The sequence below is a fragment of the Astatotilapia calliptera genome, chromosome 11 (assembly GCF_964374335.1).
Source record: "Astatotilapia calliptera chromosome 11, fAstCal68.1, whole genome shotgun sequence".
Lineage (NCBI taxonomy): Eukaryota > Metazoa > Chordata > Actinopteri > Cichliformes > Cichlidae > Astatotilapia > Astatotilapia calliptera.
This window is the reverse complement of record NC_137432.1, coordinates 36,432,921-36,457,784: the sequence shown is the minus strand read 5'-3', so window position 1 is coordinate 36,457,784 and position 24,864 is coordinate 36,432,921. Positions and strand designations below refer to the sequence as shown.

Sequence of the window (24,864 nt, the reverse complement as noted above, 5' to 3'; positions counted from 1 at the left end):
GTTTGAGCTGGATGTGCCTGATAATTTGGAAATGAACTGGAAGTTAAAAGTTAGCTTTGGTTGACATCTGCCTACAAACAGTGTCGAGGTGAACTGATGAAATTCATCATTTTTACAATAACATTCATGCTGCAGTTACTTAGTTTTGACCTTTGTAAACTAACACACACACACACACACACACACACACACACACACACACACACACACACACACACACACACACACACACACACACACACTTCTTTCACTGAAGGTAATTGTTTGTTAAACTCAAATGAAAAAATTGACCCCAGTAGTATCCTGGAAACGTGAGTCTTCCACTCTGCGACAGCCGTCGCTTTGTTCTGACATATTTTTTCTCGTCTTGCAAAACTATCTAAAAAAAGAAAAATGTCCCTCTAATAACCACAACCCTCCCGCTTTCTGACAAAAAGAAGAAGTGCAGATCTTGCAACGGTCCACTTCTCTGCCTCTAAACTTCACTTACACTGACCAGTAAACCCACAGTGGCTGTTTGACTCCGAGATTAACAAAGTAAGTACCGCTGACAATAAACAGCAAACACATAAATAATGGTGGAAGAAGAGAATTATGTGACAGTGATATTTCAGACAAAGAGAGATCCAACATACGGTGAGTGACAGACTTACTTTCTTCCCTTTCATCGCCAAAACTGTGATGTATGTGGTTTTGGGGAACGATCAATACCAGTTGGTTAATTCTGGCGATGTTATGCTACCCAGCATGTCAGTTCTTTCCTAGCACTGCTATTTTTGGTGATCTAAAAAGTAAAGTTTAATAAATAATCCCCACAAAGAACAAACTACAAATGAGTTTTCATTTCCTTTAAACTCTTTTTGTTTTTCCAGTGACGCCAAAAGACACAGAAACAATCTACGACGAGGTGAACACTGAGGACAGGAAATTGGATGCATCCCTTGTAATAACAGGTTATTTGTGGTTTTCTGAACAAATAAATGATATTTTTTATTCAATCATTAAAATAAACATTTTTTTCTATTCTTGTAGAGAATAAAGAGTTAGCTCCACCCTGTAGTCGGCTTGCGTTGGTTGTGACAGGTCTGGTGATTATTTGCCTCATCTTGGTGTCAGTCATCATCGGCCTCAACTTCCGCTGTAAGTCCACCTGCTGTGTATTCAAGGACTAGTGTAATCAGACAATAACACTAACATCTGTTTCTTATCTGACTGCAGTTAACACAGTGATGAGTGAGCAGCAGCGAGAAATGGCCAACATCACAGCACAGAACCTGCAGCTGATGACACAGAAAACATCCTCAGAGCAACAGACAGAGGAGCTGACCAGACAGAGAGACCAACTCAACTGGACCATCGGAGTCATCATGGAATATCAGGAATTTTCAGTGGAAAAACACTGCCCACAGAAAGGTGAACATGTCTTAGTTTCATATAATTTTATGTTACTTTTTGCTCACTTCCTGTCACGACTCCCACAAACATGTTTTTATTTGAAGGTTTAATGTTTTAAACTGTTTAAAAATCTTCAAATCTAAAAAACTCTTTGTAACGTATTGTAAAGTTGGATTTCTAAAATGATTCTGGTCTTGTTGTCCCTTTCTTTTTTTGACCAGTGTGTAAACCTTGCCTGGATGGCTGGGTGCTGTTTCAGTCAAGCTGTTACTTTTTTTCCCAACATCAATATTCGGTTTATTGGAGGAGCTGGGATCAAAGTCGTGATCAATGCAAAATGTATCAGGCGGCTCTGGTAGTGATCGAAAGTCAGGAAGAACAGGTGAGCCAGATTTCATTTGTATAGATTTTTTTAAAGTTTAAATAAAGTGAAAGAGCGTTTTCATACACAGAGAGGAAAAACAGTGTCAAAGTTCAAGCGATTTAGACAGGAAGGTTTGAAGAGGAAGTTAATGCAACTATAATTCAAAGTTACCTTCCTTCAGTTCAGTCTTTTCCCACCTCTTTGCCATTTGACTGGATTTTAAGAAAACATATTTCTTCCTCACTCAACACTTAAAAATACTGTAAAAATGGAAACTGCAATCTCTTATTTTAAAACTATTCAGATTCTTGTTCTCTGAAGTGCACTGGGGTTTGCTTTATATTTGAGTTGTGTTTTGATTCAAGCAGGCCTCAACTTGTACTTAAAAAGAAAAGAGAAATGTTCAGGAAAAAGGAACTGCAAGCTTTGAGTGTTCCCACTAGCTCGCTGCTCTCTTTAAAATAGTCTTTGTGGCCTCACTTCCAAATTCAGTAAATGACATGATCTTTGGTCAGAGCTGTGGAAAAGAAACCAGCGATCATTCCTACAGAGTCCCCAGCGTGTTTAAAAAGAGAGTGAGAACGACTCTTCATACATCAGACAAAAGATAGTCGAAGTAAAAGGCACAGGCTGAGAGTTTAAAAGACCAAGAGAAAAATGTTCTTTAATCTGATTGGACAAACTTAAATTCATTTTGAAGAGCTCCAAACTCTAAGCGTCAGATCAGAGTTTGCAGTTTGGAGAGATCATCTGTGGACAGATCTGAAGAAGGTAATTCAGCAACACCTCCCAGGCAATCTGGTCTAACAAGCCCACAGAGTCTTAGCCAAGGAACCCAGCAGCTGTAACTACAGCCAGCAGTCTGGATAGTTGTGTAAACTTTGTCAATATGGGTACTGAGTGTTGATTTCTTGAGGGAACAAAAGCCAGTTTTATCCATTTAAAATGTAAACATAGTGTGCAAAAAAGGAAAAGGTTGTTATTTTTTTAAACCTGTTTGTTTTTATATTTTGCTGTTATAGACGAGTCATCGTTCTTTTTATCTCAAAGGAAAACTAAAACCCGACTATTATTATGTGGCAGATAACACATGTATTACAAATTTAGGAATTTATCAGCAACCACACTAAGGACTACCACGCTGATGATAAGCACGGCTACTGGATCGGTTTGAGAGCAGAGAGCCCAAAGGACACGTGGACGTGGGTAGATGGAAGTAACCTCACTGTGACGTAAGCATGACCCCCGCCCACCACCACACATACAAATACTTGCCTATTATATCTTACTTAGCTCATCTAATTGACATAATGCTTTCCCTAGCTGCTTAGCCTAACTCTAACCATCACAAATGCCTAACCACAACCTAACTGTAACCCTGACACTAAAACCACATTTGAGCCTCAAAAATGCCTTCAAACTCATGAGGCCTACAATTTGGGCCCATAAGGACTGATGGTCCCCACAAGTATAGTAACAGTCAAAGTTTGATCCTCACAAAGATGTATAAGTGCAAACACACACACACACACACACACATTTTTACAACACATTGTAAATACCCTTTAAAAAATATGGAATGGAAGTAAAAAGCAGAACAAAAAAATTGTTTCAACATTCCCTCTTCTAATAACAAGAAGTTTAAGATTTACAGCCACAAGAAGTTTACAGTATGAACCAATTCCAAATAAGTTTGAGTTAAAACAACCTTTAGGCTGGAATAGCTCAAGGAAGTGACGATTAAGTCGAATCAGCACATGTTGATGGCAGACTTGTTTTCTGTTTGCATTTTCTCTTTTCATTTGTGAAATGAAAATACACAAAGTGTTTTCATTCAACATAAAAAGACGTCTTGCATGCATCCAAGTAAGGAAAACCCTGGCTAACACTGTTGTGTGACTTGTGTGTTCTCAGCTCCCACCACTGAGAACACACAAGTCCTAATAAACAACAAACTTATTTGTAGCAGAGTGAAAAAAAATAAAAGCTGTTAAAAACTCTTCACTGCATCCATTGCTTGTTTCTCAAAGATGATTTTTGACCTTTGACATTTTTCTTAAGCTTCCACATCCGTGATGGACTCGGTTGTGGTTTTCAGAACATCTAAGTGTCTGACTTTTGCGAGACCAAACACAAGTGTGCATTCATGGCCTCTGTGTTGGTTAAATTGCCTCGATCCCTGTTACCATCAGGAATGCTGTGTGTGCAGAGACTGACACAGATCATTGACTTATTTTTGGTACCCAAGCACTCCACGTGCTGAATTTCAGAAATACAATAAAGATTAATTTGTCAAAGGTTGAAATGTTGAGTAGGCATACAGACTGACACTATGTGACTTTTTTTAGGTACTGGAAAATGCAACAAGATGTCAACAAAAGATATTGTGCTTTAAGCCTACCAAAAGCGCCCCCTCTGGCCAACTGGGGCAAAGAGAGCTGTGACATGAGAAACTGTTGGATCTGTGAAAGACGAGCGTTAATTAAAGCAGATTAGGAATCAGTCCCAGTAATAGAATTGTTATTTAATGTGACAGTAACTCCTTGTGTTTTTTGAATTAAAGGCAATGAGTTTTTTTTCTGTGTCAAACTGATTTTGTAAAAAATAAGTAATTTCTTTGTTTTGATTTATGTTCAGTTACATTTTGAAACAAATGCTGCAGAATCACACACCACGTTTGAGCTGCACTGCAAAAGCATTTGTACTTTTTTGTAATCATATGTGCTCTTTTGTCATTACTATGGGATTTCTAATGTATTAGATGGCAAAAGAAACATATTCCGATGCATGTAAATGCAGAGACAGGCATGAATGTGTTTATGTTACTATTTATTAATACTACATGTTTGTGAAACTTCCCTTTCCACTTGAGGAAGTGACAGTCTGTTCATGCTCATTGTGCGTAACTTGTAAGCATCTTTATTCCTTTTATAGTAACAGAAACCAAGAATCTGAACAATAATAATAATACGCGTGCGTGCGTGTGTGTGTGTGTGTGTGTGTGTGTGTGTGTGCGTGTGTGTGTGTGTGTGTGTGTGTGTGTGTGTGTGTGTGTGTGTTGTGCCTATTGTCTAAAACTAAAACAGTGTGTAAGAAATTAACTGGCTTATCCTACAAGAGACTCATGTTAAAATGTTCAATGTTATTATGAAAAAAAGTGTTTCCAGCTTAAAGTGGTTTGGCCGGTGTGGACAGCTCCCACCTTCATAAAAACTGTGATTCTTTTATTTACTCATTCATCTGGACACTCGTAAGGCTGATACCTAAGAACACAGGCAGCTGGAGCAACAGCTGTGTGCTCGGCCTCGCCTCCACTGAGCTGTGCCTGTCGCAGTATTTTGATGCATTTAATAAAACTAATCGTTGAATGGAAATCTGTCTGTGACCAGTTTACAGTTTTTACACATTTTGGTTTTTTGTCTGTTTTACAGTTCTGGTCAAATTCTTTTTTCCCATCAAGTTTTTGTTTCCATTCATAATAATTTACTACAATTTCTTATGCTTTTATTGTTGTTGTTTATTGACTTTAAAAAGTGCAATATAAATAAATAACCAGAATATAAATGATGTAGTAGTTCATCACATCTCCGGTTATTGCAGCGTGTGAAGTGCAGAAAGAACTTGTAAACTGGGGTAAACTGCACAGACAAATGAGAATTAAAGTTCATTGAGAATTAAAAGGGGCTCGCAGTAACTTCCCGGACAAATTCATCAAATACATCACCAAATAAAAGTGTTTGTGTTCAACACCACCACTCTCTCCACGGTTATGATCCACAGGATCCTCCCTGTCTAACAGGATACAAGTGGCAAAGTTATCACATCATTTAGTGTTTAATGGAGTTCTTTTGTCGTCATTTTGAGGAATGTTAAGTCAATAAATTTGCTAAATAGTGTGAATTGAATATTGTTCATTACATCAGGACAACGGTTTGGCTGATCCATGATTACTGTGTGAAGGTTTGATTAATTTTTCTTTATGAGGTGCAGTGATGACAGACACCTCACCACTGCAGAGTCTCACTGCTCCTTGGGCCAGACGAGTTGCAAAAATTGCGATCACTCGCCTCTTCCTTTTTCGTACTGTGACAGACATTTTTCATCACAACGTTTTCACCTAACACGATGTCTCACAACGACATCGATCATCAGTTAAGAAACAACGCGGACGTTGCACCAGACAGATATGTGACAGGTTGGTTTGTTGGGTTAAAGCCCAAATGTGTTAACTGCTCTTAGCGTAACGGTGTGTTACAGAAGCAACATAATTCCGAGATCAGGCATGTGTATGAACACGTTGAGGAGTAATAGGAAGAGGAACCGCGGGTTTGTTCTGTGCCAGTTACAGCTGGAATTTCATATTGTTTTATGGTGCGTGTGACACCCCACCCACATGATGGGCATGTGGGTGGGGTGTCAGTAACACTCTTTTAACAGTCCGCTCCTGTTGAGGCCAGTTTTAGTTTTCTTTGCGCTGAAGGCAATTTGGCTTTTAATGATGGAGGAAGAAGTCAATTATTCCACAATGGTTTTCAAAACTGGTGCTTCACTAACAAAAGGTAAGTTACTCTCCTCCTTCATTCAAAAATGAATCACTGATAAGTCTGACTGTTTATATCTTTGTGAAGTTGCCTGATGAAAGAACGCTGCTCTGTTCACATCATATCATCCCGTTTTTATTTAAAAACAACAAAAAGATTATTTATCATTAAAATTCGGAAACATTCAAATCACTAGAAAGTACAACATTTCTATTTTATACCCCAAGTCATGAGCTCAGACTTATCTTTTTGAGTTTATCACATTGTTTGGCTTTATCATAAATGATGTGATAAAGCTAGTTTGAAAACTAGCACATGGCACACATGTCAGACTTGTTGGTATGAATCCCTGCATTCAGTCATTTGTGTCTTCTAGAAAAAATCCAGGACTCAACCATTTATTCTGAAGTTAAATCTAAAGCGCCTGCTGGTCCTCCTCCTGCACCTGGTAAGTTATAACGTTCATGCAGATATTACATGAGCAACAAAGCAAATTCATGCTTTAAACTTTCTGTATTTGACAATGACACAGCCTGAGAAAACAGACCAACACAAGTAATGCAAAAATACTGCAACCACCTGCAGAGACTAAGGCAAGTCTTGAGTAGTACAAAATCCATAGAGGCTGGGGTCTGTCACACCAGGCAACATCCCAGGTGCAGCCTGTGTAAAGATGCCCCTCAGACAATCCAGCACATAACTGCAGGGTGCAAGATGCTAGCAGGCGGGACATACATGGAACGCCATAACCCAGTGGTCGGCACAGTATAAGAGATAAGATAAACCTTTTTTAGTCCTCACATGGGAAATTTGTTGGGTCACGGCAGGAAGTGAACAGTGCAAAGTTACAAGCAGGAATAATTAAGAAAAACATGGAATAGAATAAAATAACATAGAATAAAATACTGTGTTATGTTGGAACAGATCCAGTGAGACTACAAACCAGTGGAGGCTAACCTAACGAACATAGTAGTGGTGGACAAGCAGTTCACTTTCAAAAGTGTTCATTTAACAGTTAAAGGAGTCAACACATATAGACACTTTTCTAGTGTCAGGTTTAAAACTCACTGTGTTAATTTAACAGTGGTGATTTTGCAGAGTGTGGTGTGTGAGGGGAAGGAGAAGGAAAGAAAAGGGGAACATAGAGCGACCTAAGAGATCAATGATATGCTTTAATGACACATGACTGCGCATTTTGTAATTCTGTGGGTTGTGTTGTTGTCAAACTCATCTCTATGAGTCCATTCGTTTAGTTATTTCTGTCTTCCAGAAAAAAACGAGGACCCAGCCATTTATTCTGAAGTTAAATCTAAAGCGCCAGCTGGTCCTCCTCCTGCACCTGGTAAGTTATAAAATCCCTTTTTCATCTTCACTAATTTAGCAGCAAAATGTTTTAGACCATCAGTGGAACAAATGTATTCACTACCTGTATGTCTTTGACAACATCTGACATGAACATCTGGTGCCTCAGTGGTCCTGAGAGGCTAACACAACAGAGCCTAAGAAAACAGACAACACACGAGCAAAGGAATGAGCTACAACAGTAAAAGTCCATGTGACAGTTTCTCATAATAATGACGTCAAATTTCTCATTAGAAGCAGAAGGCAAAGCAGCTGCATGCTCCAATTTCCGTCTACTGCTGGCATGTTTGGAGATCCTTTGTGTCCTCCTGCTGGTGGGCATCATCGCCATCATCTACAGTAAGTCTGAGTTCAGCACACCAAACTCTATTTAGTTTTAGTTTTATTTTGTTCTGGATTTTTGCATGTTTCCAGAGAGTGGGTTTGCTCGTTTCAGCTGTTTTTTTTTATTAGTTTCACTGTTTGTTTACCTTTCTTAATTATTATAATATGGAGGGTAATTAACAGGGGCAGATATTACAATACAAAGACAACACCATGTGAAAGCAGCTGAGTCACAAATTTGACCAAAAAATAGAAATAAAAAATAAATAAAGACAGTTTTCGTCCTATTTTCAACTTTATTGTTACATTTAGTTCTCATGTTCTCCCAAAAGTCTAGCTTTCATTTTTATTTTAAGTAAATAAAATATTTTTATGCATTGATTTTCTAATTCTCTGTTTAGTGTTGGTTCTGCTCAACAGAATTTTACTTTGATATTTGGTGTTTTTAAACCATCAAAGGTTTGATGGTTTTGAGTTTTCAGTGCCAGCTGTTATGCAGTTTGCTTTACATCACATTACATAATAAATGCCAGTAAAGATTTTTGAATTATTCTTGAAGATCTGATGTGTGATTTAAGTGTTAAGTTATTGTTTCTGAGCAGTCCACAATAACCTTACAGAACACTGCAGAACCTCATGTTATTTCTGAAGTTTTATGAACAAAAGGTGTATTATAATTATTGTTAGTAGTAGTAGTATTCCTGAGTAAATGAAACTTGGCTAATTTGGGGTGATTTTTAGGCTTCAAGTTACATAGTGAAGCTTTGTGAAAAGCTCGACCTGCTGCGTGAGTAACGACAGTGACATTAAAGAGTAAAAGAAGGAAGTAATGGTTCTATCCAGCCTAAAAAACCATATATGTGGTTTGTTTTGCTTCTCCAGGGCATTATAGGCATCATGTGATGTGGCAATGAAAAAAGAAAGGATTGGTTAGCTGCAAAAATGTGTGAACTCTGTGAAAACTTTTCACAACTCTGTGAAAATGACTGAAAATGCTAGTGTGGACGCAGAGCGTTTTCAGATGAAAAGGCCGTTTTCAAATCTATCTGGGCTACTGTGGACGTAGCCTGAAATTCATCAAACCCATCCATCCACCCCATCCTCCTCCCTGTGCAAACCCTGTTAATTTCTAACACATATTTATTCCTACTTAGCTTCTGTCTTGATTTAATGGTTGTTTGTGGATCAGTTAGTTAAACGTACTCATTACATATTCACTGTATGTGGAAAAACCTTCAAAGCTGTTTATAAAGGTGGCTTAAAAAACAGAGATTAATTTTTCCCCGTATAACCTGAACCATTTATTTTTTTTAATCTCTTTCCCACTAAAATACAAAACTGCATTTTATTACTTGTTACTCGAGCTTTCTGTACCTCTAGTGCCTGGATTTTAATTTAAGGCTAATTTTCCTTTTTACTATTTATTACCTTCTACTGGTGGTTAAAAAAACATTTTATTATACATTCATGTTTTAGTGTGTTTGGTGTCTTCAGCTTTGTCTCACAATGAAGACAGGAAGAGGAGGCTTCTCTGTTAGGACTGGATGTGAACCCTCATTGGTCGGCTGTGATGATGAGTGCTGTGCTGTCTTCTCTCCTTCACAGTGAGTTTGCTATTTAAGGTACAGGCAGCAAACCTCAGTAACCTCACAGCAGAACATCAGCAGTTGGCCATGGAGAAGGAAATCTCAGACAATAAAACTCGGGAGCTGAGAAGACAGAGAGACAATCTCAACTGCACGCTGGAAGTCATCCTGAAGTTTGATAACTTTCCAGTAAAAGATTACTGTCCTAATAAACGTGAGTGCTTCATTGTGCTTGTCTCAGAAGTTAATAAGCTTCATATGTCAAAATTTTATTAGGAGCTGAAGATGATCAACAGTATGATAGAGTCATGAGAGTATGAACGGAGAATTTATGTGACAAATTTAAATAGAAAACCACAAAACAAGTAAGTGTGCAGGTTGGGAGAGATGATTTGAACTGGTCACAAAACCCAGGAAAAGAGTTATATTTGAGGTAAAGAGCCTCAAATATCATCTAAAATGTACAACAATTTATTTTGACTTTACCGCACATGGAATCTGTTCTCCTTTGAACTGACCTTCAACCCCTGCGCATCAGTTGGCAGTATGTCCCACATGTTTGTTACAATTCTCAGGAGTGAACGGCTCACCCAACATGCGATAACGCATAGATGCATATTTGCCACACCAAAACCAATAAAGCAAACCAGCACCTCACCGTCTTTTGCCTTTCTCTAAAACTAAGGATCTGTCCATTAAGTTTAAGGGAAGCTTAAGAATTTCTCATTAGCAAAATCAAGGAATCTCTGTGTTCTCATTGTTTCCAGAGAACGACTCATCAAAGCTACTTTAAAATGGAAAGTAGAAAAGAAAACAGTGTGAATCTTTTAGCTTTTTTGCTACATAATTTGATAATGTTGTTAATGAGCCTACGTTGAGTCTAGTTTCTAATCTCCTTGCAGAGTGCCAGCCATGCCGCAGTGGCTGGATCCTATTTAAGAACAAGTGCTACCTGTTTTACAATGAGAACGCCCCCTGGAAAACTTGGGAGGAAAGCCGAGTGTATTGCAAAGGCAAAGCTGCAGATCTGGTTGTTGTTGACGATCTCAAAGAGCAGGTGAGCTCTAACAACAAGACCACAGCACAATTACAGCCATGATATTTTCTTACATAACTGATGATAATTCATAAATGTCACTGAATGACGAATGATATGACCCACAGGAATTTCTCAGTAGTCACATAAAATTTTACTTTAGTGAATACCATGGATACTTTATTGGGTTACAGAAGACAGCAAATAACTGGGTCTGGATTGATGGACACAATGACACGCTGAGGTAAGAAAACTGTCTTACAGCTACAGAACAAAGTTACAGCAGTGGTGGGAATGACTGAATGATTAATGATAAAATAATATCGTGATTTATATGCCAATAATAATAATATTGGATAAAGTGATTTCAGTAAAAGAAGATGCATTATGAAAGAAATTATGCAGAAATAAAATATTTGGGATGTTTTTACACGTGCTGACGTTCATGTCCTGCTTTTATAGTTACTGGATGAAGGAGATGTCAGACACTTCAGTCTCATATGTGCTGATCATCCCTGGGACGAATGCCACAAAAAGCTGGGTCAAAGCGAACGGTCACTTTCAGAACAAATTCATCTGTGAGATAGACGCCCTGCTTTTGTCCACTTAGTTCCAGCTGCCGTTCTCTGTGTGCTCTTCCACGTTGCCATCCATGCTCCAGATACTGTCTGCATTATTCGTTTCTCATCTTTATAATGGAGGATGGAGAACTTGTAGTTTTTCAGCTGCTGCAACTATTTATGAAAACAGACTTTGAGCAGACCAGTGTGTGTGTCGCCAAAAGGCAGAAATAATGCAACACTGTACTTTTACACCGCACAACATTGCATGTATTGATTACATAATTCATGTTGCAAGTTCCATCCCGTGTCAACCTCAACGCTGTCTCCATCTGTCTCTGTTGTAAAGTGACGGAGGTTCAAGGAAAAGTTGAAAGTTCAACTTTTGGGGTTTTGTTAATCATCTATTTAAAATAACAGCGTGATGCAGATGTTTTAAAGCCCTTTTTGATGGAAAGACAGTCACTGCACTTCACATGTTCAGCAGGCATATTTATCTTTTTAACTTTTTGATTCATCTAGGAAGAAATTTGAGATACAGTAACACTTTAAGGATTTTTCTGAGCCACCGTAGCAATGACAAAGGGTCGAGTCAACAAGATTTTTCGACCGTTTTGTTATTTTTAATAGTGAAGTGAGGATAGTGTTCAGCATCTGAACACTCACTGAGCTGTCAGTTTAAAGAAACATTTAAATCACAACCAACACTGATGTTGAAACTCAGGTAAATGAAGGTCGAACATATATTTAATTAATGAAATGATCCAAAAGATCATAAAAAGACACATTTATTCTACTATTCAGTTTTTTAATCTTTGGTGACTCGAACCAAGATATTTGGTTGGAATTGAAGGCAAAAGGGTCATTTATTGTTGTTACCATGGACGCATTCTTCTCACATCTTGATTAAAGGAACAGTTCACCCAAAAATCTTTTCCCCCTCTGGCCTGTAGTGCTATTTATCCATCTGGGTTAGAGTTGCCAGGTTTTCCAGATATCCACTGAAGACACATCTGCTTTCTCTTAAATACAGTGGGAGTACATGTGACTCACCTTGTGGTGCTGAAAAACATTTGAAAAACTCAGCAGTAATATCTCTTTTTAGAGATCACTCGTGGTTACTCAAGAAGGGAAACAAATTCCTTGTTTAGGCGTTTTAACGTTGGAACTATTTTATTTTCTATCATCTTCACAAAAAAGCTTACAGCTAATCAACATTACAGCTCAGGAAACAAGAATCTCATCAAAGTTTACATCTGTCACAAGTGTGTGCGTCTTGTCCCAGGAACACGCTGACACACCTGTCAGGTGACTAAAACTCTGCAAATGATCTACGCACATGAATATTTTCTAATTCCTACAAAAGATACAAACATGTTGTATATTTGTTTACTTTGTTGTTTAAAATGTTTATTTACGCAAAGACAATTTTAAATAAAAGAATCAAAAGTACAAAAGTCTGCTGAGTCTGATCATTTAATTTGCATATAAAACCAGCATGTGTCACAATACTCCGCGTCCTGCACCAGTACTGTAAAAACAGCTGGGGTCTCCGTCATGTTTACCTCCCAGAACAACTAAACTGACTCCAGCTACAATCGCTGAGGTTAGAAAAGCCACGTCTGGTTGTGATGGATTATTTAGGGCACATTTCATGTTATAAAGGCAATCTTTAAAAAAAAATCATCAACTTGTCTAAACAGCATCGGGCTTGTAATGCGCATCACCTGCTGGATGTAGTTAAAGATGTTTTCCAGTTTGCTGAAAACATCCAAAGTTCCTTTACAGTCCACGTTTAGACTGTAACTCACCGAGTTCCTCTAATATCGACTAAACAAAGCTAAACAGGAAGCTCTCACATGAAACCTCAGCTGATTGTTTTTTTTAAACCACAATTTCACTTGTTTATTCTTGCTGGTCGACATTGATGATTCAGGTTTAGCACCACAGACGAGTACACTGGGAAGCACGTCCTCTTCAGACATGGAATTAGATTCCCAGTTAATCACACACTAGTCTTTAGACTTCTTCTTCTTCCTCTTCAGAGGAGGAGCCTCCTCATGTGTACACGTTTTGTCCTTTTTGCACTTTTTCCTTTTCTTCACTGACTCTGTGACGTCTGAGTCCTCCAGTCCTGTGTGATTTGATTGGCTAGGCTCCTTACAGTCACTGTCATTTTCCTTTGGGGGTTTAGAGGATTTCTTCTTCTTCTTGCCCTCGTCAGCATGCATCTCAGCAGTCACCTCCTCGCTCTCTGCAGCCGGTGAATGCGTCTCTTCGACTCTGTTCTCCTCCACTTTGTTCTTCTTCTTTTGCTTCTTCTTCTTCTTCTTGTGCGAATCATCTGCCTCACAGTTTTCTACATGGATCAAATCCTCATCAGTTCTTTCCTCGGGATCAGCGCTCTTCTTTTCCTTCTTCTTCTTTTTAGGTTGAACATCTGTTGTGGGAGTTTCACACACTCCATCACTACTCTTCTCATTCATTTTCATCTTTTTTCTGCTTGTCATCATCTCCTCCGGCGTCTCTAAACGGGAGGCTGGAGGAGGAGCACTTGCTGGTTGGTTCTTCTTTCCATACTTGGCCATGAACTCAGCCTCCTGCTGCTCCAGCCTGGCTAACTTGGCGCTCATGGTCAAGCCGTGCCTGGCTCCCCTAAAATAACAGAAGCACAGAAAACTGGGTTATGCTTTTTTACAGTTCTTTGATGTTTTTTATGTCTGTGAAGGTTCTCAGTCATCCAGGTCATCGTAGTCAAAGGAGCTTGCAAAGAAAAGCGTCTGGACTTCTTTAAGTTGCTTCAAGCAACTTCTGGACTTCTTTAAGTTGCTTGAAGCAACTTAAAGAAGTCCAGACGCTTTTCTTTGCAAGCTCCTTTGACTTTGATGTTTTTTTCCATGTTGAATTCTACAAATCATATCATCTTACTTGTGAGCTGTGCGTCCTCCACAAACCTTCATAAGATCAGTGTCAGAAAGCCTGCAGAGAGTCAGACAGAAACCTCACGATGTAACTTATCAGATAAAAGGTCCGAATACAATTCCAAGTCTCAGTTGCTGATGAGATCAGATGTTGTGAATGTTAGTCTTACTTGGTGGTGCTGGACAGATCCATCCTCTGCTCATCCTCCTCATCAGAGCTGCTGCAGTCATCTGAGCTGGAGGCCTTCGGCTCTGGCTGCTCCTGACCAGACAGCAGCGTGGCAGACTGAAAGAAGAGCCAGCCGTTTGTTTGTTTGTGTGAATAAAATAAACTACATTTAAAAACACAATAAGCGTCCATGTCATGCACAAAAGTGTCGTAATGTCCCACTGTAAGGCCCGCTTTAGACTAATGTGGGGAAACTTTGCAGAGCCTACGATGTGAACTACATAAATGGCCGACGTCGTTGACGCTGTTTATGCTTTTGCTGTTACTGTGTGGTCGTGTCCCCGTGTTTTATAAGCCGTGCCAGACGGGTTCCTGCTCTTTGTTACGGTCAGTTTTTGGGGTGTGAACATTTTTACATTTCTTTGTACTTTCCTTCATGTCCTCTCGGTTTCTGCAATCGCACACGAACGCTACAACAAAGGTGGAGGTCGAGGCGACGACATACCTGCTGCTCGGTCAGATTTGGGGACCGCAGCATTGTTTTTGTAGCCATTTTGATTTTCCTGAACGAGACGCTCTCATGACTCATCGCGTAACGCCAGTGACCAGCAATGAGTGGCAAGCAGTGTGATGACTGAACTGCAGTAAGTACAACAAGAAGGGACATGCAGCTGAAAGACAGCAAACAATTACCTTGACAAAGCATCCATACAGCTTATCTTTAGCCAGTGTCGCTTTCCTCGGCTTTTTATTGGAGATCATCCCATCCTCTTCTTCTGCAGTCTTCTTCAGCTTAATCCCATTCTGCATCAGAAAACCAGGAAACACGTTAACGCTGTGTAAGTGAACAAACCAGCTGCTTCCACTCGGAGCCTGAATGGAACTGATGTGAACGTTAAACTGAGTCTGGGCCTTGTTGCAGCTTCCATCCACTCCTCAGAGGTGGTGCTCTGAAACGTCAAACTGCTCCTAAAATCCTGAAACTATTCTCACACTGAAAAAACAGCCGCACTCAGGTGGACGAGCTAAATAAATAAGTACGAGCAAAACCTAAAAAATAAAACAAATGAGCGACCTACTTGATCAGACTCCACCTGCAGGCTGGAGGAGGCTTTATTGAAGACATGATCCCACCAGTGGAAGGTGAACTGCTCCCCTTCTTTATGGCCAACCTTGCAGAAGAAATGTAAATGGCCCTCTCAGCTTAAACCTGTTTTAGCGTCAACACAAGCGTCTGCTGCATAAAGACGAACAGCACTTACTCCTCCTTTGTCACACTTCACTTTCACCTTGATGGCCTCCGATATGCCGTTTTCAGCTCGTCCCAGTCCTTTACCTGAGGAGAGAAAGCGCCGATCAGACTCCTGCACCTGAGCGCCGACCCTCACGAGCGCTGCTTTAATGTCTGAATGAAGAAGTTCAAAGTATGTTACCGTGCTCCCAGCCATGGCGAAGGAGCTGCTGCTCCGCAAACTTCAAGCCACGACTTTTCTCTTGAACGACTTCTGCCATCTGCACACAGACACAGTTAAATGTAAGCAAACCCATTCAATTCTTTTTTTGTATTTCTGGACATTTGATAAATAAAAACCATGTTACACCTGAGTAACTTAAACCCTTAAAACAGTTAAGTATGCAGAGAAAACCTAGCGTGTGTTCTTAGTTGATTTCCTGCTGGGCTGAGATCATGGCTGTATGTTTGGATGCTCTCAGCACAGCATCCATGGTGTGATGCTGCAGGACTCCCTCTCCCACACTTCCTATCAGAAATAATATGTAATGTCTACCTACCTTTTAGGACTGGGCGATATATCGAGTTTTTAAATATATCAATATATTTTTATACGAGATAAGAGATGTGTGCCATAAAGTGCAAAATAAAGAATGTGTGAAACTGCGTCCCGCCCCGAAACAAACCACCTTACAGAACTCGTATACAGTATTTTTCGGGCTATAACCTTACATTAAAATGCTGTCATTTTCTCAAAGATCGACAGTATGACATGTATGAGTTCTCCTTACTGACCGCGAACCGATTTTATGTGCTACACGGCGCTCAGCAACCTGCCAAAAATGCTTTAGTACGACTTTGCTGAGCTACGAAACTGCACCGCTTGATGGTTTGTCGGAGCATTACGGCTAGCGTAGTCAGAAGCCTCGCGGAGTGATACGTACTGTGCTTCAACGTAATATTACCGTATTGTGTGTGTATAAGGACCATAAATGGCACCTGTAAGAGACACGGTTACAAAGAGGATTTCAAACTCCAGGCTGTCAGTCACGCAGTACAAGTTGGGAACAGAGCAGCTGTGAAATCTGTCTCTTTGTTATTATGCTCAGCGTCTGTTAGTTTACATTTCGACTGCACAATTGTGAGCTTTTTGTTATGCACAAAAACAACACTGTTTTCTTTTATTTATGGAGCATGATTATTTAATAAATGCTGATAATTTATTTCTGAGTAATTTTTTCATGTACATCTGCGCTGTATGTGAATAAAAGTGCCTGTGTGACATCTGGGACACAGCTTAGACTAAGAACTCTTTTTGTTCTTATTTAATGGCTTTAAAAAATATCGAGATATATATCGTGTATCGCCATCCAGCTAAAAAATATTGTGATGTGAATTTTAGGCCATATCGCCCAGTCCTACTTCTTTTCCTCACTTGGTGTAAGACAAATCACCCACAGGAGAGGTGGAGGAGTGATGGAGAGAATAAATTAAGATTTTCAGGTAATGGTTGAAAAATAAATGGCACTCAGGGAGCAGGTCAGTCACAAACACACATCTGTATGTATTGTGACTGGTGAGTTTTACAGGGTCCTGTCTACTGTTCTTACTGTGCAACAGTTGCAGTGTTATGAATATAAAGACCCTAAAGGAGACGAGACCTTCCCTATTATTGCCCTTCAGCTCTGACTATCCCACCTCCCTCATAAAGAGTCTGATTGTGCTTTTTGTCCACAGCAAACATTTTCTTATTGCTTTTCTTAGTCAGTTCTTGTTTTCATTCGCAGATTTTACTTCATTAGTGATAACTTTTTTTAAAAAGCTCCGATTTCTCATTTCCTAATAATTACACTGATTATCTGTGTTTTTGGAGACTTGGTGTATCGACCTATTTGATGGAGAGCAGCTTGACTCAACTCCGGTTTGAAACGTGCAACAGAAATAAAAGTTTGACTTTGTGTTTCTGACTGTTGATATAAAGACTTTTCAAATGTTTTAAACATCCAATATATTTTAAAGGAATCGTTTTATCCACGATATTGAGACATGTCGCGCACGGTTAGCCTATAAAACCAGTCTGCTTCTCTTATAAGCTGCCGTGTAACTGCAGAGAGGTTTAAAGCAGATCTCAGGACCTGAGCAGGTTTAAGAGTGAAGTTAAAACTGGTGAATTTGCGCATTCTGGGATGCTAACTGAACCGGTTTCGCTCTTTACACTGGACGAGCTGATGCTAACAGCTAGCGTTAAACACCTGATGTTCACGGCCGTTTCTAGACCAATGTTTCCCGAACCTTCGGCGACACAACAGAAATAACAGGTCCACAAACCTCCGTTTGTTTCTGTCGAACTGTTTCACTGAAAAACGTGAGGACTGGAACCGTGCAGGAGCATCAGAGTGTAAACATGCGGTGCCAGCAGACCGCTGACATGACACCGGAAACACGTCACGGAAGGGAGGCGGTAACACCCCCCCCCCCCTTTTCCCAATAACTTTATTAACATGTGCATAAATTAAAGGAACCAAAACAAACAAACAAAAACCCAGTAATTGCTGTATTCACATCTGTTATATCACAGCACACAGAGACACATAATAAATGATGCATAAAAAATCAAACAAAAAATAGTTATAGTCTAATGTCTCTGTCACCACAAAATTTCATTAATCTTCTGTCCTCCATGTTCTTATGTATTCATGGCCACTTTGTCCCCTAAACATGTGGTTACACAGTTTACACAGTTTGTTTGAATGTACTTGTTATCAACAAGTGAAAATGACACCTGTGTATTTAAAATCAGAGTACCACACTGATGACAATGAAAAGATTATCCCAATGAATAAATTCATAGATAAATAAAACCAGTTCAATGAGGAAGTTCAGGAAACGCTATAATATCAGCATTTCATACATGGAAAAATAACAGAAAACGAGCCACATTAGATTAGAGATTAGATTAGATTAGATAGAACTTCATTAATCCCTCGGGTGGGTTCCTCTGGGAAATTCGATTTCCAAAAAAGCACAGCACCGACAGAAGTTACAGAGTTACAGAATATTATATATATATATATATATATATATATATATATATATGTATATATATATGTATGTGTGTGTATATATATATATATATATATATATATATATATATACACACACATACATATATATATATATATATATATATATATATATATATATATGTATGTGTGTGTATATATATATATATATATATATACACACACATACATATATATATATATGTATGTGTGTGTGTATATATATATATATGTATATATATATATATATATATATACACACATACATATATATATATATATATGTATGTATATATATATATATACACACATACATATATATATATATATATATATGTATATATATATATATATATATACATATATATATATATATATATATATATATATATATATATATATATACACACACATACATATATATATATATATATATGTATGTATATATATATATATATATACACACATACATATATATATATATATATATATATATATATATATATATACACACATACATATATATATATATGTATGTGTGTATTGTATATATATATATATATATATATATATATATATATATATATATGTATGTATATATATATATATATATATACACACATACATATATATATATATAATATATATATATATATATATTATATATATATATATATATACAATACACACACACACACACACACACACACACACACACATATATATATATAAATACAGAGACAATATAAATAAAATATACGAAGGGGATAAATAGAATAAATAGGAATAAAAATAAAAATACAAGTGAATTGCACATTTCAAGTATTGAGTCTATTGCACTGTTGACTATTTACAAAAATATTGCACAAAAGGTATTGCACAGTGAGGTGAAGAGGCACATGGAAGTACAAATGTAACCATTTTATTACAAAATCAAATCAGTTCAGTGCTTCTAGGATTTTAAGCTTAATTTAATTTAAATTTGTATTCTCTCTGTGTGTGTGTGTGTGTGTGTGTGTGTGTGTGTGTGTGTGTGTGTGTGTGGCCTTTCAAACAACGTCATGCAGGGTTGATGTTTTTAATGACTGACTCTGTGTCAGTAGGTGGCAGCATTACATACCAGAAAGAATAAGAAAACAATCAATTGTTAAGCCTGGGGTGGTGCAAATGTGTTCTCTTACTGACATTAAAAATGAGACATATTTTAAGAATTGGTATTAATACAGATGTTTTTCCAGGTTTATTCCTGCACACAGAGGAAAAACTGACTAATGGCTGCACTCCTTTCTGATGAATACGTTTTTTAAAGAAGAATTAACAATTCAAGATCTCCCTATATGAGATTAACTTGTCAAAATACCCCAAACCATGCACTGTGCATTTACTATATTACTGATAATAATTTCAGATAGTCCTTTTTTCTCTGGGAGGACTCAAAATTCCAAATAAAGATTTTTTTTTACTCTACACAGTGCTTTTTGCCTCTCTCTACATACAAACTGATCAACACTGACTCTTTAGATATCATATTTCAACCAGCAGCTGAAACTTAACCATAAAACTGACAGAGATCATCAGCTGCAGTTGGTAGTAGCGTGTTTTCAGGATGAAGAAACCGAATTGACTTGAATGTTGGGAATGGTGTTTGCCGGGTGTAACAGGCAGTTACGCCCAGGATTGCTTCACATCAGCAGATGTTTGCGTTCCTCAGATACCTTTTCTGACCTTACCGGGGAAAGCTAAAAGCGACACTTAAATGATGTCGGCCATCCATCAGTGTCCACTCTGTGGGACGGCAGGAAACAATTTTATTTAGCCTCTGCACTGGTTTCCTCACAGTGAGGATGTTTGTTCCAACAGGCCTCCATCCATGAGCTGTTTATCTGTGTCAGCACCCAGCAGGAGGGAAACAGGCATCCTGAACACTCTGGTTATCAGCTGGCCTACTGTTTGGGGAGCAGGAGGCTATTACACAGCTGTCTGTGAGAGACTGGTGCAGACTGGTGAAGAAAGAGAAGACACATGACTAAAAGTCTGTAGACAATAGCTCTGGTAGTTGACTGGGAGTAAACCCCTGCAGACAGCGATGTGACCAGTGTGGAGTGAATCTGACTGAGAATCATATGAGTCAAGCCCTGCTGGCCATTAGAAAGAGTTCAGGATTCAAACACCTGAAGCCTTTTTTATAGTACTGCATTTGTGTTTGTTTGCAATGGTATTGCTTATGCAGAAAGATACACAAAGATTCTCCAAAAATCAGCAGTAAAGAGAAAGAGCACAGAGACGATTGGTAGTTTTAGTGAAGGAGAGCATGCAGAGGGTTGGTGTGACGGGCAGGATGTCAGGGATTGGGTGAAATCTGCTGTGGTGACCCCCAAAAGACAGAAGTCAAAAGTAGAAGAAAAAGGAAGGAGAGAATTCAACTCAGCATTTATTGTTTGACTTCAAGCTAAAGAAACTTACCTTTTAATCTGTTTTGTACTTTTTAATGCTTTTTATATGCTTACACATTTATTTGCAAATGTATCTATTTTGTACATATTTATGTATTAATATATTTGTGCAGATTGTAACTTTACACTGTAAGTATAAATTGTTTCTATGTTCACTGTACCACATGTTCAACACATAAAAGAAACAAATCTGTTTATAATTGTTCAGGTGCTTTCTTTTTCGTCACATGTAACCATTAACCGTGGTTATATGATGCGCACACAGGAATTTATTAACCATCAAATACTGCAGAAGGAACTGATCAGTCACACAGTATTTATAGAGGATGGATGAACATCCTGGCTCTCAAAAGTGAAGCCAGTCCTGATGACTAGATTTATTACACTGCAGATCTTATTTATGTTATTTACAAAACATATTGGCAAATGTGTAATTTCTTTCATATACAATGCTAGAGACTTGCACGTACAGCTAAACGGCTTGTGAATGTGGTTTCCTCACAGCAGACAGAAACTCTTAGTCTGATTCTTTTCAAAATGCAAAACAAACAAAGCAGTGACTTCTTGGACTTTCAGTTTCAGTTTATTCACAGGCAGACAGGGATACTGAAGAATATACCATATGAATGAGTAAATGTCACAAACTGCCTGTTCATCATTGATGTGCAGAGTCTATATATGCTGTACCACTAGGGGGCAGTGTGACAAACAACCAGTCTTGCCTGTGCTGTAGTTGGTCATTCAGTCAGCTGTGGAGAAGAGCAAACTGTAAACTGAAGGTTAAAACAATGATGTGTGTCCACTGCAGCCACTGTCAGTGCTTTTCATGCTGTCAGTCTGACATCTCCATCATCAGCATCCTCAGTATAATCTATACATAATCCATCCGCTGCACATCTGGAAAGCTATCGACTTTATATTAATTATAAAACAAACACTCTTTTTTTTCTTTTACAATAGTTGCCAACATTTTGGGAGAGGTAGATTTATTACATCGAAAATCTTATTTATGTTTTTTATATAACATATTGGTCAATGTGTAATTTCTTTCATATACAATTCTAGAGACTTGCACGTACAGCCAAAGGGTTTGTGAAGGTGGCAGCAGACAGAAGCTCTTAGTTTGATTTTCTTTTTAAAATTCAGAAAACAAACAAAGCAGTGACTTCTTGGACTTTCAGTTTCAGTTCATTCACAGGGAGTCAGAGATACTGAAGAATATACCATATGAATGAGTACATGTGACAAACTGCTTGGTTTCTGTTTCTAGGCTCTTTTGTCCGATCACACCAAGTGTTAGCGAGAGCTTTTAACTCTTCATACTGCCATCTAACTATAGTGACTTCTGGGAAACCATAAAACTGACATGGCAGCATCTTGGGTGACGTCACTGGGTTTAGGTTCATCATCTGTATACAGTCTATGTGTGAAAAGCAAAAATGGCTAATGATCATTTCTATTGTGTGTTTCTGAACAATGAGAAAATCTCGGAGCAGATTTCGTGAAGAATTGACACTTGCCCCCGGAGGTTAGATCAACAGACTCAATCCTTCATGGATCAATTCACATATTTTAGACTATTTCTGGATTTTTGTCATCTGTCGTGCACCAGCTGAAACTTCATAAGACCCCTGCCCCCGACCTTGTTCATTTTGTTTCCACGTTTTCACTATCTTTGCTGCCTGCTGAAACTCTTCTGATTTCAACAACGATCTATCTGAGCTGTATTTTCCACCTGCACACTCACTCTAAACTTACTTTTTTTTCCAGGTTTTATCCCTCTGGAGCGCTTATTCCTGAAAATTTCCAAAACACACACACTTACACATCAAGGTCTGGAGGCCCACCGAAGGCAAAAACAACTCCCAGTCTCCCTGCAGACCTCCCCCCCTCTCTCTCTCCTAAACCTCCTCTCTGCTCTATCCCTCCTTCTCTTCCCTCCTCCTCTCTCGGTCCCCTCGCTGTCACAGTTTTTCCACTTTCCTTGGCTCCACTTTACGACCCTCCCTCGTTTGGAAGAAACTGCTCTCGTTATTTTTTCTCTCTCTCACTTGTGAATGTTTATCCGGCTTGAAGATTTTTCTAAGTGTATGGGCTCTAAAGCAAACGCCGTTTTTCTTCACAGTTTCGTCCTCGGAAGTCGCTTTTTAGGTGAAATATTTCAGCTGCAGAGAGTCTGCGTGTTCCTGGATGCCAAGGTGAGTAACAGGCTGTCAGCGAGATAACAAACAAACAAACAAACAAACAAACAAACAAACATAAACTAAACAAAACAAATATAATTTATTGCTTATTGACCTGTCAATGAATGCACCTTTGTTTAATTGCTTACTCGTACACGTAGCGTGTAGGCATGTGCTGTTATTGCACCCCAGTTAACGTCAGTTAATCTCATGAAATAAAAAAAAGGATAAATTAAATATGATTCATTCAGTTAAATACCGATTATAGATCACTATAATTTAAGAATATAATATTCGTGGAGTCTTACTTTTGGTACTTCATTTTCAGACAATACGTACTTACTTTTACTGGTCGTGTTTTCATTTATTCATGTTTCTGAACGTGTCTTTACATTTCTTTGAATACTTCGGCTGCCACTGCTTTCATCAGATAATGTGCATCAATATTCAATAAAATCCCCCGTAAATCTGCAGACGACCACTTTCATACTGCTACATTACAACATAATACACATGTGAACATTATTAGTGAACTTGTCCTCTAAATAAGATTTCACGTTTCTGTGTCCTGAATGTATTTTCTATGTTGAATCATAATCACCAACAGTAAAGTCGTCTGCTGGGTACCATGAAGGTGTTGGAGCTGAATTATGTGGTTGCTGTTGCGGTTGATTTGAAATCACATTTTTACATTTTTGTCTTCATTCATGTGAAATGCATCGTGTACACTTAGCTTTGAAAACTATACTGGAACAATCTACTCAAACTTGTGATTGATTATTAGACATAAAATACCTTTGAAGGTCCACATTTGTTGGTCAATATTTGTAGCACAAGATGAAATATGAAAAGGCAGCCTGTGTTTAACCAGATATATAAAGAAAAAATTGGATTTTAAAGTCTAACTGTGTATTAAAGTTGAATGAGAAGCATTTAATTGATCCTGACGAGTCCCATTCTGTATCTTTATTGTAAACCAGTGATTGCTGTAACCTCAGACTGTTAAGGTTCTGGGTTCAAACCCCAGGAAATCTCAGGAAGGCTTGAACCCAGAACTGGATGTGTGTCCAAAAACATCAATGTTAAATGTTGAGACAGATGAGGAGTAGGACAAGTAGGACAAGAATAATCAGAAAAGATTATTCTTGTCCTACTTACAAACTGTCAATTCAGTTCAATTCAATTTTATTTAACAGCGCCAAATCACAGCAACAGTCGCCTCAAGGCAGATAGACAATAATACACACAGAGAAAAACCCAACAATCACATGAGGAAACACTTTGGTGACAGTGGGAAGGAAAAACTCCCTTTTAACAGGAAGAAACCTCCAGCAGTCATGTCACATAACATCTGTCACATATTAGTCATACTTTTTTCTTTTTTAATTAAAGCACTTGTTTAAATGAACTCCTGCCGTTGTGTCACCGCTTCGTGCACTTGCACACTTTTCCTCCCGGGTGTGTTTTTTTTTCTTGGCGTCTCTGCCTCTGCTTTGAAAACGTTTCCAACTACTATCAAGAGACAGCGTGACTCAAAAAAGCTCTGCTCGTCTGGCATGTTTCCTCCATCAATTCATGGCAAAGGAAGTTGCTGGGAGTAGTTCTGCTCTTTTCTCATCTTCCTCTGTTCTGTTTGATCTTCATTAAGCCGTTCAGGTTTCATCCCTGTTCTGGAGC

At 38.4% G+C, this 24,864-nt stretch overlaps 3 protein-coding genes across 7 annotated transcripts in view; 2 read left to right on the top strand and 1 right to left on the bottom strand.

Annotated features, from left to right (window-relative positions):
* Positions 1–210: 210 nt before the first annotated feature.
* LOC113032640 (uncharacterized) lies at positions 211–12,625 on the top strand. Of its 5 annotated transcripts, none has more exons than XR_013912309.1 (8): positions 211–636; positions 873–953; positions 1,033–1,140; positions 1,219–1,413; positions 1,617–1,777; positions 2,867–2,991; positions 4,108–6,318; positions 6,677–6,748. XR_013912309.1 is itself a non-coding variant. In XM_080308529.1 (8 exons), exons 1-8 carry the CDS (start codon positions 6,255–6,257, stop codon positions 11,216–11,218), a joined length of 861 nt encoding a protein of 286 aa, XP_080164655.1. In that variant the 5' UTR covers positions 6,069–6,254; the 3' UTR covers positions 11,219–12,625. The 5 variants fall into 5 exon arrangements, 3 of the variants coding, with proteins under 3 accessions (XP_080164655.1, XP_080164654.1, XP_026041438.2); XR_013912310.1 differs by having other exon boundaries at positions 225–537; XM_080308529.1 differs by lacking the exons at positions 211–636; positions 873–953; positions 1,033–1,140; ... (1 more) ...; positions 1,617–1,777; positions 2,867–2,991 and adding exons at positions 7,571–7,642; positions 7,897–8,001; positions 9,592–9,786; ... (1 more) ...; positions 10,803–10,852; positions 11,071–12,625 and having other exon boundaries at positions 6,069–6,318.
* Positions 12,315–17,974, bottom strand: gpatch4 (G patch domain containing 4). Its single transcript, XM_026185652.2, has 8 exons — positions 17,818–17,974; positions 15,692–15,770; positions 15,521–15,594; positions 15,338–15,430; positions 14,952–15,062; positions 14,260–14,375; positions 14,097–14,147; positions 12,315–13,823 (listed from the first exon to the last, which is right to left on the bottom strand). The coding sequence occupies exons 2-8, from the start codon at positions 15,768–15,770 to the stop codon at positions 13,181–13,183; spliced, it is 1,167 nt and encodes a 388-aa protein (XP_026041437.2). The 5' UTR covers positions 17,818–17,974; the 3' UTR covers positions 12,315–13,180.
* Positions 17,975–23,003: 5,029 nt separating this feature from the next.
* Positions 23,004–24,864, top strand: part of pear1 (platelet endothelial aggregation receptor 1) — a 59,080-nt gene continuing 57,219 nt past the window's right edge. Inside the window, exon 1 of the mRNA XM_026185550.2 lies at positions 23,004–23,202. Within this exon, the coding sequence (XP_026041335.2) occupies positions 23,195–23,202 (8 nt within the window). The 5' untranslated portion in view covers positions 23,004–23,194. The remainder of the gene's footprint in view (positions 23,203–24,864) is intronic.